This window comes from Gallus gallus, chromosome 9, assembly GCF_016699485.2.
Source record: "Gallus gallus isolate bGalGal1 chromosome 9, bGalGal1.mat.broiler.GRCg7b, whole genome shotgun sequence".
Lineage (NCBI taxonomy): Eukaryota > Metazoa > Chordata > Aves > Galliformes > Phasianidae > Gallus > Gallus gallus.
Genome location: NC_052540.1, coordinates 3,088,522 through 3,102,115, shown reverse-complemented (window position 1 = coordinate 3,102,115; position 13,594 = coordinate 3,088,522). Strand labels below are relative to the sequence as shown.

At 54.7% G+C, this 13,594-nt stretch overlaps 2 protein-coding genes across 3 annotated transcripts; both read left to right on the top strand.

The window, feature by feature from the left end:
* The first annotated feature begins 221 nt into the window (after nt 1–221).
* On the top strand, nt 222–3,724 carry CCDC61 (coiled-coil domain containing 61). Its single transcript, NM_001006546.4, is given in 14 exon segments — nt 222–396; nt 1,074–1,238; nt 1,310–1,392; nt 1,463–1,617; nt 1,884–1,988; nt 2,067–2,163; nt 2,235–2,317; nt 2,405–2,523; nt 2,599–2,677; nt 2,797–2,867; nt 3,013–3,085; nt 3,182–3,245; nt 3,333–3,372; nt 3,463–3,724. Coding segments are annotated over 13 exon segments (1,215 nt in total). The 5' UTR covers nt 222–396; nt 1,074–1,090; the 3' UTR covers nt 3,561–3,724.
* Nucleotides 3,725–5,252: 1,528 nt separating this feature from the next.
* On the top strand, nt 5,253–10,727 carry IMP4 (IMP4 homolog, U3 small nucleolar ribonucleoprotein). Of its 2 annotated transcripts, none has more exons than XM_015276794.4 (9): nt 5,253–5,315; nt 5,947–6,055; nt 6,806–6,889; nt 7,625–7,734; nt 8,014–8,146; nt 8,404–8,558; nt 9,024–9,131; nt 9,259–9,329; nt 10,520–10,727. In XM_015276794.4, exons 1-9 carry the CDS (start codon nt 5,313–5,315, stop codon nt 10,563–10,565), a joined length of 819 nt encoding a protein of 272 aa, XP_015132280.1. In that variant the 5' UTR covers nt 5,253–5,312; the 3' UTR covers nt 10,566–10,727.
* Nucleotides 10,728–13,594: the final 2,867 nt, after the last annotated feature.

Below are 13,594 nucleotides of genomic sequence, written 5' to 3'. Positions count from 1 at the left end.
GGAGTAGGGCCACAGTTCTTCCGTCTGGGGTTTGAGTGGCAGTCGTCACAGCCAATTGACTGCAAGAGGGGGAGGGGCCAGGAGCGACAGTACTCAATCAAAGGCTCCCGGAGGAAGAGGCGGGGGAATGTGTGGGCAACAGGTCAGCGATGGAAGCCAATCAGTGTGTTGGGCGGGGCAGGGCTCGCCAATCGGATTGCAGGAGGGGCGGGACGGTGGCTGGGGCGTTGGAGCGGCGGGCAGCGAGTGCGGGCGGAGGAGCGGCGTTGGGTTTGGCACCGGGAGCTGCCTGGTTTCGCCGCGGGACGCGGAGGCGCCTTGGCGCTCCCAGCTCAGGCTCCGCAGCGTCCCTGGGGAGCCTCGCGGCCTGCGGGGGCACCCGAAGTCCCGGTCCTGGTAACAACACCCAGGCCCTCCTCCAGACCCCATCTCCGGACCATGCCCCCCTCCTCCAGCCCCTCCTGTTTTCCGTTCCCAGTCCCTTTTATCATTCATCTCCCTCCGAATCCCCGGGACCCTCCCAAACCTCTGAAGACCCCTCATTTTCTGTGCACCCCCCAGTGCAGTACCCCCCCTTTTCCTAGGCTGTCCTCAAAGCTCAGCCCCTCGCGCAGTTAGCAGCACCCCCAGTCCCCTCGAGTTCTCTCTTTTCCCAGCGATGTCCCCCCTTTTCCCTGACACCCCTTCCTCTAAATCCTGCCCCCCTCAGCACCCTGCAGCCCTCCCCCACCACCATCCTGTAAGCCCTCTCCTGTGTCCTCCAGGGTTCCCCCCTCCGCAGGCCCCCCACTCCCATCCCAAGGCCCCCCTTTCCCCTCTCCTATGTCACCCCTTTCATAGACATCCTTCCATCCCATAGCGTTCTCATCCCGTGCCTTAATTTCCCCCACTTTTTCAGACACTTCCTCCACAAATTCTTGACCTCCTCACCCAAACTGTGTAGGCCCCTCTCCATCCCCTAGTCACTTCCCTCCATTTTTTCTCCCCGTCTCCAGTGTCTCCCTGATCTCCTGGTGTCCCCCCCTTTCCCATCCCTTAGGACCCCACCAATCCCAAGCCGCCTGTTGCCACAGGTAGCCCTCTGGCAACCATGGAGGAGCCACGGTGCCTGCAGGCCAACTGCTTCTTCCGTGGCAAGGAGCACAGCATCCAGCTGAGTGTGAGCCAAGCAGTACTGGAGGTGGAGGTGGAGGAGCGCCGCAGCACCAAGCGCTGGCGGGGCCACTTTGATGCTGCCTGTGAGCTGCCCAGGGGTCTCCAAAACGGGTCCCTGAGACTCCCAGCCCTTGACAATCTCCCCCATCCACAGCTGTCGAGGACCTGACACGCAAAACAGGCAACTTCAAGCAGTTTGGGATCTTCTGCAGCATGCTCGAAGCGGCACTGATGAAGGTGGGGTGTGCTGGTTTTGGGAGCTGGAGGGGGTGTTCGGGGATCCCAATCCTCCTGTCCCACCCCACAGAGCAGTGAGGCCGTCAGCCTGGAGCTGCTCACCTATGGTGACCTGGAGGCCCTGCGGTGCTGTAAGGTGGGGGTGGCTACACGTGTCCCCCCCTCAACCTCGCCACTCAGCAGCAAGCGCTACCTCATCCTCGTCTACTGCGTTGAATTTGACAGGTGATGGGAGAGAGGAGACCACCTAGTGGGGCACCAAGGGACTGAGGACACTGGCATGGGGACAGTGAGGGGCTGGGGGTCAACATGGGGCTGGGGGCACTAAATGAGGAGGCAGCACGGGATCAAGGACATTGATGGTGGGACACAGAGGGACTGGAGATGCCAGCAGGGATACACTGCGACACTGGGGAGAGTTGCGTTGGGGTGGGAGGTGGGGGGCTGGAGACATGGTGGCACTGACACTGCAGTGTCTCTGTGTTCCCCAGGATCCACTACCCGCTGCCGTTGCCCTACATTGGTGAGGCAGACATGGCTGCATTGCGACGCCTGGTGCAGGAGCAGCAGGATGAGCTGGCACAGCTGCGGGATGAGTGAGTGCAACTGCCCCATGTGTCCCTTCTGTAGTATTATCAGTGCAACAAAGGGACAGCACGCTGTGCCTTGCACAGGCTGCGGCGGGCACAGCAGGAGGTGTGGAGGCTGGAGGATGAACGGCTGCGGGACAAGGCCTGGCATCAGCAGGAGCAGCGGCGGATGACCAAGGAGGTGCGCAGGATGAGGCTGGGGACATGAGCGTGCCACTGCACTGCACAGCTCTGTTATGGCTTCTTCTCCAGCTGACAGAGGTGAAGGCGGCTGAAAAGATGCTGCGGGCGCATGTGAAGACACTGACGGCTGAGCTGGCGGTATGCAGAAAAGGGTAAGGTGGTGATAGCGCTGGGGACAAGACTGGGAACAGCAATGTCACATCCCCATCCCCGCCTCACCACATTTGTCCTTCCCACAGGCGCAGCACATCAGCCACAGCAGCACCAGGCTGCCCACAGGATCGCCGCCGCTCTAACTCCCGGGACAGCCGTAGTAGCAGCCAAGGCCGCCTGCCACCACGGTCCCCATCTCCTGCAGGTGAGGGACACAGGGATATGGGGACCTTCCTCAGACCCCTTCCCAATGTTCTCCCTCCCCTTCTGTTTCCCCTAGGCTCACGGCCACCACGCTTCAACCCCACAGCCTTTGTGAGATCCCGCGAGCAACGGCGGCAGGAGGCTGAGCTCCGAAGGTAAATGGTGCCACAGCCACGCCGCGGTGCCCTCATCACTGACAGTTTTTTTGGAGGGGTAGGGGAAGGCACCTCTCTGTGCTCCCTGCTCCCTGCAGCACATGATTCCCTGGGTGCAGGCAGAAGCTGCCACGTGGGACGGTGTCAAGTGGTGACAACTGTAGGAGGAGGGGCAGGCGCAGCTCTTCAGGTAGGTGGAGGGCACTTCAGATTTGAGGGACACCCAGCTGGCCTGGGGCACTCAGTACATCTGAGTGACATCCAACAGGCCTGGGGGCACCTATTAGTTCTGGGGTCTGCCCTCAAACCTTCCATCAAACCCTGTTTCCCCGTAGCTGAAAGTCTCCAGAGCCGGCGCTCAGCACAGAGCTCAGGCAGCGAGGCTGACACATGTCCCCAGCGCCGCAGGTCAGCGACGGCATTCCCTCTAAGCACTGCAGTCCCCTCCTGGCTACCGTGGTCTTGCACCCCTGCCCTCTTAACCACTTCTTTCCTACAAAGCAGGGGCTTGGGGGGTCCTAGCACCCGGAGTCCACTGAGTGCTTCATCCTGCAACAGCACTAGTGTGGTGAGTGGCTCTGGGGGGCAGGGAGTGACAGTGACACTGGGAGGGGGTCACTGGGTTGTGTGCCATCACCACCTTCTTCCCTTACAGGCATCTCACCCAAATAGGGGCTGTAAACAGCATGGGAAAGGTGAGCCCCTCATCCTGGTCTTCTGCCACCCTCTGGCCCCATTTTGTTTTCTTGTTTTTTTCCACCCATTTTTCCTTCCTCCCTCTGCAGAGAACCTGGGCACAGAGCCCTCAGCCACCCTGTCTGAAATCGATGCCCGGCTTCAAGCACTGCAGGCATACATCAGCACCCTGGGCACTCACATGTGAGCCCCCCAGGGGCCACCAGGAGCTCGCCTCAGAGGGACCAGACCCAGGCATTGGTGTGCCATGAGGCCACCAGTGCCCAGGCTGTGTCCCCACTGTCCCCCAAAAGGGACAGCACTGGCAGGATGTGGTGTAATAAATGCCTGTATGGCTCTGTGGGACAATCAGTGTGTGTCCTTGTCCCTGCCCCCTGCTCACAGAATGGGGAGTTGGCACCTGGCTCCTAGCACCAACTGCCCCATAGCCCCACACCTCACCAATGCCCCTGAAGTCTTGGCCCTGGGAACCATCCTGAGTCATTAGCTGCAATCCTCAGGGTCGTAGAGCCATGGAATTCTGGAAGGGCTTGAGTTGGGGGAGGGACCTTACAGCCTCCCTTTCTGTGAATGGGTTGCCCCTCACCAGATCAGGATGCCCAGGGCCTCATCCAGGCTTGGCCTGGAGCACCTCCAGGGATGGGTCAACCCCATTTTCCCTGGGCAGCCTGCGCGAGTGCCTCATTGCCCTCTGAGTTAGGCAAAAAGATTTTTTTCCTAACCTCTAACCTAAATCTCCCCTCTTCTAGTTTAAAGTATAGGGGTGCTTTGGTATCAAGGGGCCAGGACTGGAGGCAATCGTCCTCCAGGGACACCTTGTGTTGCCATTGCCTGAGGGCACTGGGGCTGTGCCAGCCCTCCTGACCAGTGCCAGGGCAGGTGACGTGAACTGTGGGGGGTTGTGTGTCCCCGTTACATCCCCCATGGCTTATGGTGGCATTCATTATGCGTCTCCATGGTTGATGACATGTCCTCATGCGGGGTGATGTCGTGATTTGTCTCCATTATATGTCCCCACATAAGGTGATGTGTCCCCATGCCACATCCTCGCATCACCTCGTGCAGCTGCTGGGTGAAGAGGAGGCAGCACTGCTACATGGGGAACGTATTAAAACAAAGCATGCCATCATGGGAGAGCCTACCAAAGCAACCCTTGTAAACAAACCTCGTGATAGGAGACCTTACCAAAATAACTGACGTACAGAACCGTAAACGTCACCCTACCAAAACCAACCCCCATGAAAACATCCACTTGGGATATCATACCAAAACGACCCCTGTAAACAAATCCCACCATGGGAGATCCTACCCAGTCAAACTCCCTAGTAAATTCAGGTATAGGAGACCCTACCGAAACATCCTCTCATGTAAAGGCAATGATATAGTGGACCCTGCCAAACTAACCTTGTAAACAAACTCCGTAACGGGAAATCCTACTAAAGCAAACCCCACTGTGATTGATAGCCCCTACCAAAACCACCTTTTGTAAACAAACTCCACCATGGGATGTTTCTATGATTCTATGGGAGTCCCCATCAAAAATAACCCCATGTAAACAGACATGGAGGTCCTACCAAAAAAGAGCCCCACCACCGTGACCCCACAGGAGACTACAAAAACACTCCCACCCCTACGCCCGCCTCCGCCGCCTCACTCCCTGCCATAGCCTCCTCCAATCGAAGCCGTGATTTCCGCCCTTCCACCAATCGACGCGCGCGTTATGGCGCGGGGCGGGACCTCGCGAGGGGCGGGCTGCCAGGCGAGCGAAGCCTGTTCGGCCATCATTTTGGATGAGGGCGCCGCGCTGCCGTCTCCGGCCGCCATATTGGAGGCACCTTGCTAGCACGGGGCGCTCTGATTGGTCCTTGCTGTCCGAACCAATCAACGGCGGCGGTGTTTGGAGGCGCCGGTGTGAGGAGAGAGCGGTGCGGCTGCAGTTATGGTATGAGACGCTAGTTTTTGTGGTAGCGTTGTGGGGGGAGGCTGTTTTGTCCCTGCGGCGTCTCCCGTCCCCCTCGGGGTCCCCTTTTCCCTCCCATGATCTCCTCGTGTCCCCTTCCACTGTCCCCACGTGCCCCCCATACCGTCTCCATGCCCTCTTCAGTGTCTCCGCGTCCCCTCACTATATCCCCAAGTCCCTTTCAGTGTCACCACATTCCCCGTCAGCGTCCCCTTCAGCGTTCCCATTGCTCCTTAGTGTCTCCACGTCCCTTTTTTACGTCCCCCCTTAGTGTGCCCATGTTCCCCAGATTGTCCCTGTGGCTCCCTTCTCAGCGTTCCCTAGGCCCCTCTCTGTGTCCCTATCCCCTCACTGTGTCCCCATGTCCCTCTAACTATGTCCTCATGTCCCCTCTCAGTATCCCGTGTCCTCATCAGTGTCCCCACCTGCCTCCATGGCATCCTCAGGTCTCTTTCCCCTGTCCCCTTGCTCCTCATTGTCACTCTGGCCCCCTCACCTTCCCCACTGTTACTGTGACCATCCCTTGTCCCCTCCCCATTCCTACTCCCCTCCACTGTCACCATCTCCTTTGTCTCTGTCTCCCTCATTGTCACTGTGTCCCCCCTGTTCTTAGCTTCGCCGCCAGGCCCGTGAGCGCCGTGAGTACCTGCAGCGCCGGGCGCAGGAGGAGCGGCTGAGACGGCAGCAGGATAAGAAGGAGCAGCTGCGACAGGCCCTGGATGGTGAGGGGCAAATTTGGGGTAGAAGGGTCAGATAGAGTGTGTTGAGAGGTAGATAAGGTGTGTGGGTGCCAAATGTGGGGGCTGTGGGGATAAATATGGGATGAGAGGTAAGTTATGGTGTGGTTGGGGGTAAATTGGTGGTGCATGGGAGCAGATAATGCGATGTAATGGGCAAATATGGGGTGTGGGGGCAGATGTGAGTTATGTGGGAGTAAATATGCAGGATGTGGCAGCAAATATAGGGTCCAGAGGGACCACATGTGGGCCAAATAGGGCATATGGATGGGCAAATTAAGGGTGTGGGGGTGCAAATTTGGGGTGCTGGGGGCAGATATGAGGGGGGGGAAATTTGGGGTGGGAAGGCAGATAATGGGGGCTGTGGGGGTTAGTATAAGTATAGGGACTTTAGAGACAGATGTGAAGTGGATAGGTAAATGTATGATAAGTGGGACAAATATAGGGTGATGGGCAAATTTGTGGAGGGGAAGTGGGGGTAAATATGGGATGTTGTGGAGCAGATAGAGGGTTTTGAGAGGCAAAATTGTGGTTGTTGAGGTAAATATGGTGAATGTGAGGGCAAGTGAGGGGCATGGGGAATAAGTTGGGAGTGTAAAAAGGGGAAATATAAGGGGGCAAATTTGGGGTGCACAGGAGCAGGGGAGGTTTAAAAGGGTTCTGGTTTGGGTTATGGAGTATTTGGGGTTCCTTCTGCCTCCTTCCCCCCACTCAATTTTTGTTCGCCCTCCCCAGAGAACCGACTGCTGCCCACTGAGCTGAGGCGCCAGGCACTGGCCTTGCAGAAGGAGCTGGAGTTTGAGACACCAGGGGAAAATGGTGAGTGAGAGAATGCCCCCAAATGCCCTAAAAATGAGGCAGGGATCGGCAGAAATCTGTGACCCCAAGAAGCAAGTGATTTACTTGGATGGACCTTATGATTATGAGGGTGCTTGGGTGAATTCTCCTCAAGATGAAGGATAGACTGGCTTCATTCTCACAGATGGGGGATTTGCTGTGATTTTGGCAAAACTATGTTTACCCAAATTGTGCCCAAAATGAGGAGTGGATTTGCCTGAATCTTCCCCAAAGTGGGGAGCGGATTTCCTCAATTTCTCTCGAAATGATGGGCACATTTTTTATGACCCTTCCCCTCAAACTGAGGATGGATTTTCCTCAGTTCCTCTCAGAATGGCAGTGTGTTTGTCCAAATTCCTCCCCAAATGGGGAATAGATTTTTATGATTCTTCCCCAAAACGGGGAGCAGATTTGCCCTATTTTTTTCTTAAAATTGGGAGTGGTTTAGACTGAATCAACCTCAAAATGCGGAGCAGATTTATCTGAGTCCTTCTTAAAATGAGAAACAGGTTCTCCTAAAATGACAAACAGGTTTTCCTCAATTTCTCTCAAGATGAGGAATGGATTTGGCTGAATCCTTCTCAACAGAGAGAGTGGATTTGCCCAGTTCTCAAAATTAGAGGTAGATTTTCACGAATCTCTGCCCAAGGGGGCTGGGTTTGCCCTGCGTGCATACTCTGTGCTGAGGGGGGTGTCCTGACCAAGCCCTGCCCCCAGGTGTGACAGGCAGCCAGGATGATGAGTACCGGTGGGCAGGGCTGGAGCCCCCCAAGGTGATGGTGACAACCTCGCGTGACCCCAGTGCCCGCCTCCGTGTCTTTGCCAAGGTGGGTGATACCTCAGTTGTTGGTGGGGCTTATGGGATGGAGTATGGCCTCGGTAACGTCAGTGGGGCTTTGGGTTGGCTCCACCCCCAGTCTTTGTGTTTTGTTCTTTAGGTTGCATCTAGAGTGGGATGTAGAGTGGGTGAATGGAGCTTGAATGGTGCTCCCTATGGGCCTGAATCCACACTAGGATGTGGGGGAGGAGCTCATTGGAGTGGGTGGAGCATTTGTGGGCATGGTTGAGGAGGTAGGCATTTGCTTCTTGACCTGCCTCACCCGCAGGAGCTGTGCCTGGTGATCCCAGGGGCACGGCGGCTGAACCGGGGCCGGGCAGAGGTAGGGGCCCTGGTGAGTGCGTGCCGGGCGGCTGGCGTCACTGACCTGCTGGTGGTGCATGAGACCCGTGGACAGCCTGGTAAGATGGGGTGGGGACTTGGGAAAGGGGTGGGGCCACGGGAGGTGCCCTGTGCTGAGGGAAATTGTGTTGAGGGGCCAGTGTTGGGCTGGGAAAGGGTGAGGCTAATGGGAGGGGGAAGCTAGTGCCTTGAGGGGTGGGGCTAATGGGAAAAGGGTTGGCTAATGTGAAAGGGTGGAGCACTGGGGAAGTGTGCAGGACTAAGGGAGTGGGCATGATGATGGAATGTGGCCCCTCACTGACACCACTGTTCCCAGATGGACTGGTGCTGTGCCACCTGCCCCACGGCCCCACAGCCCACTTCACACTGAGCGGGGCTGTGCTGAGGCACGAGGTGGGGGGTCTTGGTGGAGCTCCCCTAGGAGCACCACACATCTTGCTGCACCGACTGGACAGCGCGCTGGGACGTCGGGTAAGGAGACACAGAGACATTGCAGGACACAAGGGGGATGAGAAGGGGATATGGGTATGTGGGGACGTGGAGATATGGGACATGGGCTTGATGGAGGCACTGGGGACATGATGGGCACAGGGACATTGGGACTTTGGAGGACATGGGTATATGGGGGACATGAGGACAGAGGGATATGGGGATGTGGAGGGACACAGCGGCCTAGGGGATGTGGGGACACTGGGAGACATGTAAGAACATGGAGGGACATTGGGATACTGGGGGACTTGGGATGTGAGGAACATGGGGGACATGGAGGGACTAACAAACTTAGAGGATATGGGAACTTTGAAGAGCATGGAGAACATTGGGGGAATGTGGGAACATGGAGGGACATAGAATAATGAGGGACATAGAGACTGGGACAGTGGGGACACTGGGGGAACATGGGCAGCACACCATGGTGACAATGTCCTTGTTTCTCAGGTAGGGACCATCCTCAAGCACCTCTTCCCTGTTCCCCGGCCCCAGACCCGCCGCGTGGTGACTTTTGCCAACGAAGATGACGTCATCCTTGTCCGGTGGGAATGCAGGGTGACGTGGCTGGGACAGGGACACTGGGGAGGATGTCACGTGTACTTTGGGGATGTTGGAGGCACTGGGGATGTGGATGGGGTTAAAGAACCTTGGGAACTTTTTGGAGACAGTGGTGTCTTCACAGGAACCATGTTTACCGTCGCCAGGGGAAGACAGTGGAGCTAGAGGAGGTGGGACCCCGCTTCCAGCTACGCCGTGAGTTTTCACACATGTGCCCGTGGTCTTCCCAGACCCCTCAGCATCTTTTATCCCTCTCCCTAAGCCCTAATTGTCCCCAGTGTCTGACACCCTCTGCTTATGTCTGTGTCTTTTGTTAAGCCCTATTTCCCTCCATGTGTCCCCGGGGTGTCCCCAGCACATCCCCTGGCCCCCTCATGTTCCCCATACCTGTTATCTTCTCACATATCCCCAGCATATCCCCACAGCCCAGTGTTCTCTCATGTCCTCATTATGTCTTCCACGTATAGGTCTCCAATGTTTCCCCCAGGTCCCCAATGTCCTCCTTTGTCCCTGGATGTGTCCCCAGCATGTCGCATGTACCCCATATGCTCCTATCTCCAACATTTCCCCCATGTTCTCATTGTACCCAGTGTTCCCGCATGTCCCCCTTTGCCCCAGCATGTTTCCACATCCCCATATCTCTCCGTTTTCCATGTCCTCCTTATGTTTCCACATTCCAAATCTGTTCCTATCATCTGTTTTTGTGTCCCCAGCATGGCTTCATGTCCTCCAAATCCCCGTGTCTCACCACGTCCCCATTGTGTCCCCATGTCCCCCATATCCCTGTGTCCTTTCATATGCCATGTCCCTGTTTCCCATGTAACCCCATGCTGCCATTGTGTTTCCATTTCCCCATCTTGTCCCTCTGTCCATCATAACCCTGTGTCCCCAAATCCCCATGTTTTCCATGTACCTTAGTGTCCCCAATATGTCCCCATCATGTTGCCCATGTCCCTAGTGTGTCCTTGTGCCCCGACCTGTGTCACCCATATCCCCGTGTTTCCCACGTCTCTATCACATGTCCCCATGCCGCAGCAGGTTCCCATTATGTCCCACTGTGTCCTTATATCCCCAACATGTCCCTTGTGTTCCCATGTCACCAGTGTGTTCCCATTATGTCCACCATGCCCCTAGTGTATCCTTGTGTCCTCAACATGTCCGTGTGTCCCAAAGATCACTATATCCCTTTGTCTCCCATGTATCAGTGCATCACCATCATGTCCCCCAGGTCCCCATGTTACCTCCATGTCTCTGTTATGTCCTCCTCTTCCTTGTGTTCCCAACATATCTCCATGTCCCCAGTGTCCCCATCCTGTCTCTATGTCCCTGTTGTGTCCCATGTGTCCCCATCACATCTCCAATGTGTCCCTGTCTTCCTGCTGCAGCCTACCTGATCCGCCTTGGGACCCTGGAGCAAGGGGATGCCGCTGATGTGGAATGGCGTTGGCACCCCTACACCACCACTGCCCGCAAGCGCCAGCTGCTGAGTCTCACCTGAGTGTTGTCACCTCCTGTTGCCTGAACTACTGGCATTCTGCTGGCTCAGATGACATTTTCAATAATATATATTTTTCCACTTTTTCCACACCAAAATCTGTCATTTGTTGCCTGTGGGTATTCATTGTCATCTTGTAGGGGTGCAGAGGGGCACTGCCTTATAGGTTTAGAGATGCAGCTCTTACAGGACCTGTTGGATGGATTCTGTAGGGGACAGAGGTGCCACATAGGGTGGGGCTGTTGTATTGTCCCTATAGGTTCCCTGTGGTATAATTCCATAGGAACAGCGGGGGACCCCTGTGTGTCTGTACACCCCTCCAGGCTCTTTGCAGCTTATTGTTTTACCTGGCCAGTGAATGCCAGGGCAATTGCAGTTTCCCACTGGATGCTGCTCATTTATGTGGAGATTTTCTGAAATTGCTGACAGATTTCTGCTGCTTCTTCATCCAGAGGTTGATAACAGCCAAGAGAGTGCAACCCTTATTGAATTCTCCACTCGTCCTCACTCCCAAAAGCTACTTAACTGTTGTTCAAAAACTTTTGTTTTCTCACAGAGCAGCTCTGTACATATCAGCTGCCCCTTCTCAAGGGGCATCCTCTTTCCTTCCTCATTCTCCCTGCCACTCTGTCCAGCAGAACCTGTATCCCTCCACTGCAGTACCCCAGGTGAGCAAGCTGTCCCACCCCATTCCATTATTTCCAAAGCATTCCAGCAGTGTCACAGGACATGGGGCTGTAGGTCCTGCTACACGGTTGTGCTATGCTACCATACTCAAAGATGTGCAGAGATGACTTCCTTCAGTACACCCCGTCTCCAGGACATGGCAGTATTTCTCTGGGGTATTCTGCTGGGCTTCAAGCTACCCACCAGACAAATACACCTTTCCTGTAGGATCTCTGGGCTATCAAGGAGCTCCATGGAGAAGGCATCTTACTGCTACGCCCATAGAAATGAATCTGTATGTGAGCAGCTGCAAGGAGCTCTCTGCCTGCCTAGAACAGGAGAGCTAAGATCTTCGTTAGGTATTCTGAGAAAAGCTGAGGAATTTCTTGTTCTGTGCTTTGAAATGGGATTTGGCCTGCTCTCAGCAATATCTAATTTGTTTCTCAAGTAATGTATTCTTGTAAAGACCCTTCAGCTCAAAGAAGTGTAAGACCCGGGCAGCTGAGAGCAAAGCTGACAGAGGAAACAGGTCTATTTACTCTGCACTAAGGTAGAGTTTCTTTACCTATCCAGAACAACACAAATCCATGACTACTGGAGGAAGGTTTGGAGAAAGACAATAATCCAAGTCTGTCTGAAAACCAGTCTTCGTTTTGAACAAATTAGACAGGAGGCAGTTCATGTAGTGGCGCTTTGGTCAGTCTGGACAGGACAAGATGAAAAAACTGCATCGGGGGAGAACAGCACCAATGGGAGCCTCACAGAAAGCGCCAGGGGAGGCGTGAGGTCAACCCTGAGGGGGGTTTTGTTGTTGAGGATACAGGGGATCTGAGGCCTGCTATACTCCAACTGAAAGGGTTCTTAGCAGCATATGAAGTGGTCCAAGCAGCTTTGGAGGTGGTTGGTATTGAAGCACAACCCCTTGCGGCACCTGACTGCCTGAGCTGGGCTGGATGTTCCTCCACGCATCGTGCAGTTCGTGCTATGTAGACTGCATGGGTCACACTGATCACATAGCTGGGGGTGGTTACAGCAAGGGAAGCAGAACAACCCTCAGCACAGAGGCAAACCCATCTGGGCTGCTGCATTGTGGAAGGATATTGCTACCTGGGTAGAAAACATGATTTGTCACGTAGATGTCTGGGTACCCCAGAGTTGTGCAACTGAAGAGCATCACAACAACCAGCAGGTGGATTGGGCCACAAATGAGCATGCTCATGTACCAAACTCCCAGGAGCAGAGTTTAATAAGGAGGTGGGACAGAGCACAGTGATCAGGCAGAGGGTCTGTCCTCTCTGCTGCAGGGGTTATGACACACTGGACAACATCCCATGTCTGCTGCTTGCCCTGGGGCAGTCAGGGTCCTTCGGGAGGAATGGCCTCCCAGCCACCTCCCAGCCATGTCGCCCTGGCCTACCTCTGCCTCTCCCCTGTCCTGGCTCTCAGCACTGCTGGGGGATATTCCAGATGGTACCACAGTAACAGTGCTGGGCAGGGAGTTTTGGGGGCTCTTTGGTCTAAGCAAGATGGAAAACTATAAAGGTTTGAGAATTACCTGAAAAATACATGAAGATTTTTTATCACCTGTCGCAACTGAACATTTGTACTGAAATGTTAGCATTTTCCCATTAAAAAAACATTTTCTTCTTCATGTTTATAAATAGCAGGAGAAAAAAATATTTATTTTCCCTTGAACTTGACAGTTCTCTGTCTCTTATGCAGTGCACTTTGTCTCCCCAGTCCTGCAGGTGTTCCCACCTGGCCCAATTCAACAGTGCATGCTGGAAGTCACCTTTCCAGCAACTCTCTGGGTGTGCACACTGCCCATTATTCTCCAGATTTCTCTTCCACATACTCTTTGATCACTCACCTATCCAAATTTCTTGGAACCAAAGGGATTTTAAGCCTGCTCACTTAAAGTGCTCTTTCTCATTGTTCCTATAGCCATAATTGTACTTCTATTTATGATTTGCTGTCTCTCTGTGTCACATGTTCCTTGTACAGTTATACCTCGTAGAAGGTGAAACTCGATGGAGGCTGCTTGGATTTGGTTGACAGTTGAGGACTGTGTTTTCTTGCTCTCATGCTTCTTACCACTTTTACCTATAACAAAGCAACAATAACAATCAGAACCCATGCAATCCACCGTGGCTGCATGCATGCAGCCATTTCTCTGAGGAAGCAGGTGGAAGGTTGAGCAGAGGAGCTGGAACATCCAGCTGCAGACTTTGGTGGAGAAGTCTGCTGTAAGGAAAAGTGAAGGAAGCCCCAGGTGGCTGAGGAGGGAAGCGGTGGTAAA

Coding starts and splice junctions, on each gene's coding strand:
- IMP4 (XM_015276794.4), top strand. Junction 6,890..7,624: donor TGAGACACCAGGGGAAAATG/GTGAGTGAGAGA, acceptor CCCTGCCCCCAG/GTGTGACAGGCAGCCAGGAT. Junction 8,559..9,023: donor ACAGCGCGCTGGGACGTCGG/GTAAGGAGACAC, acceptor CTTGTTTCTCAG/GTAGGGACCATCCTCAAGCA.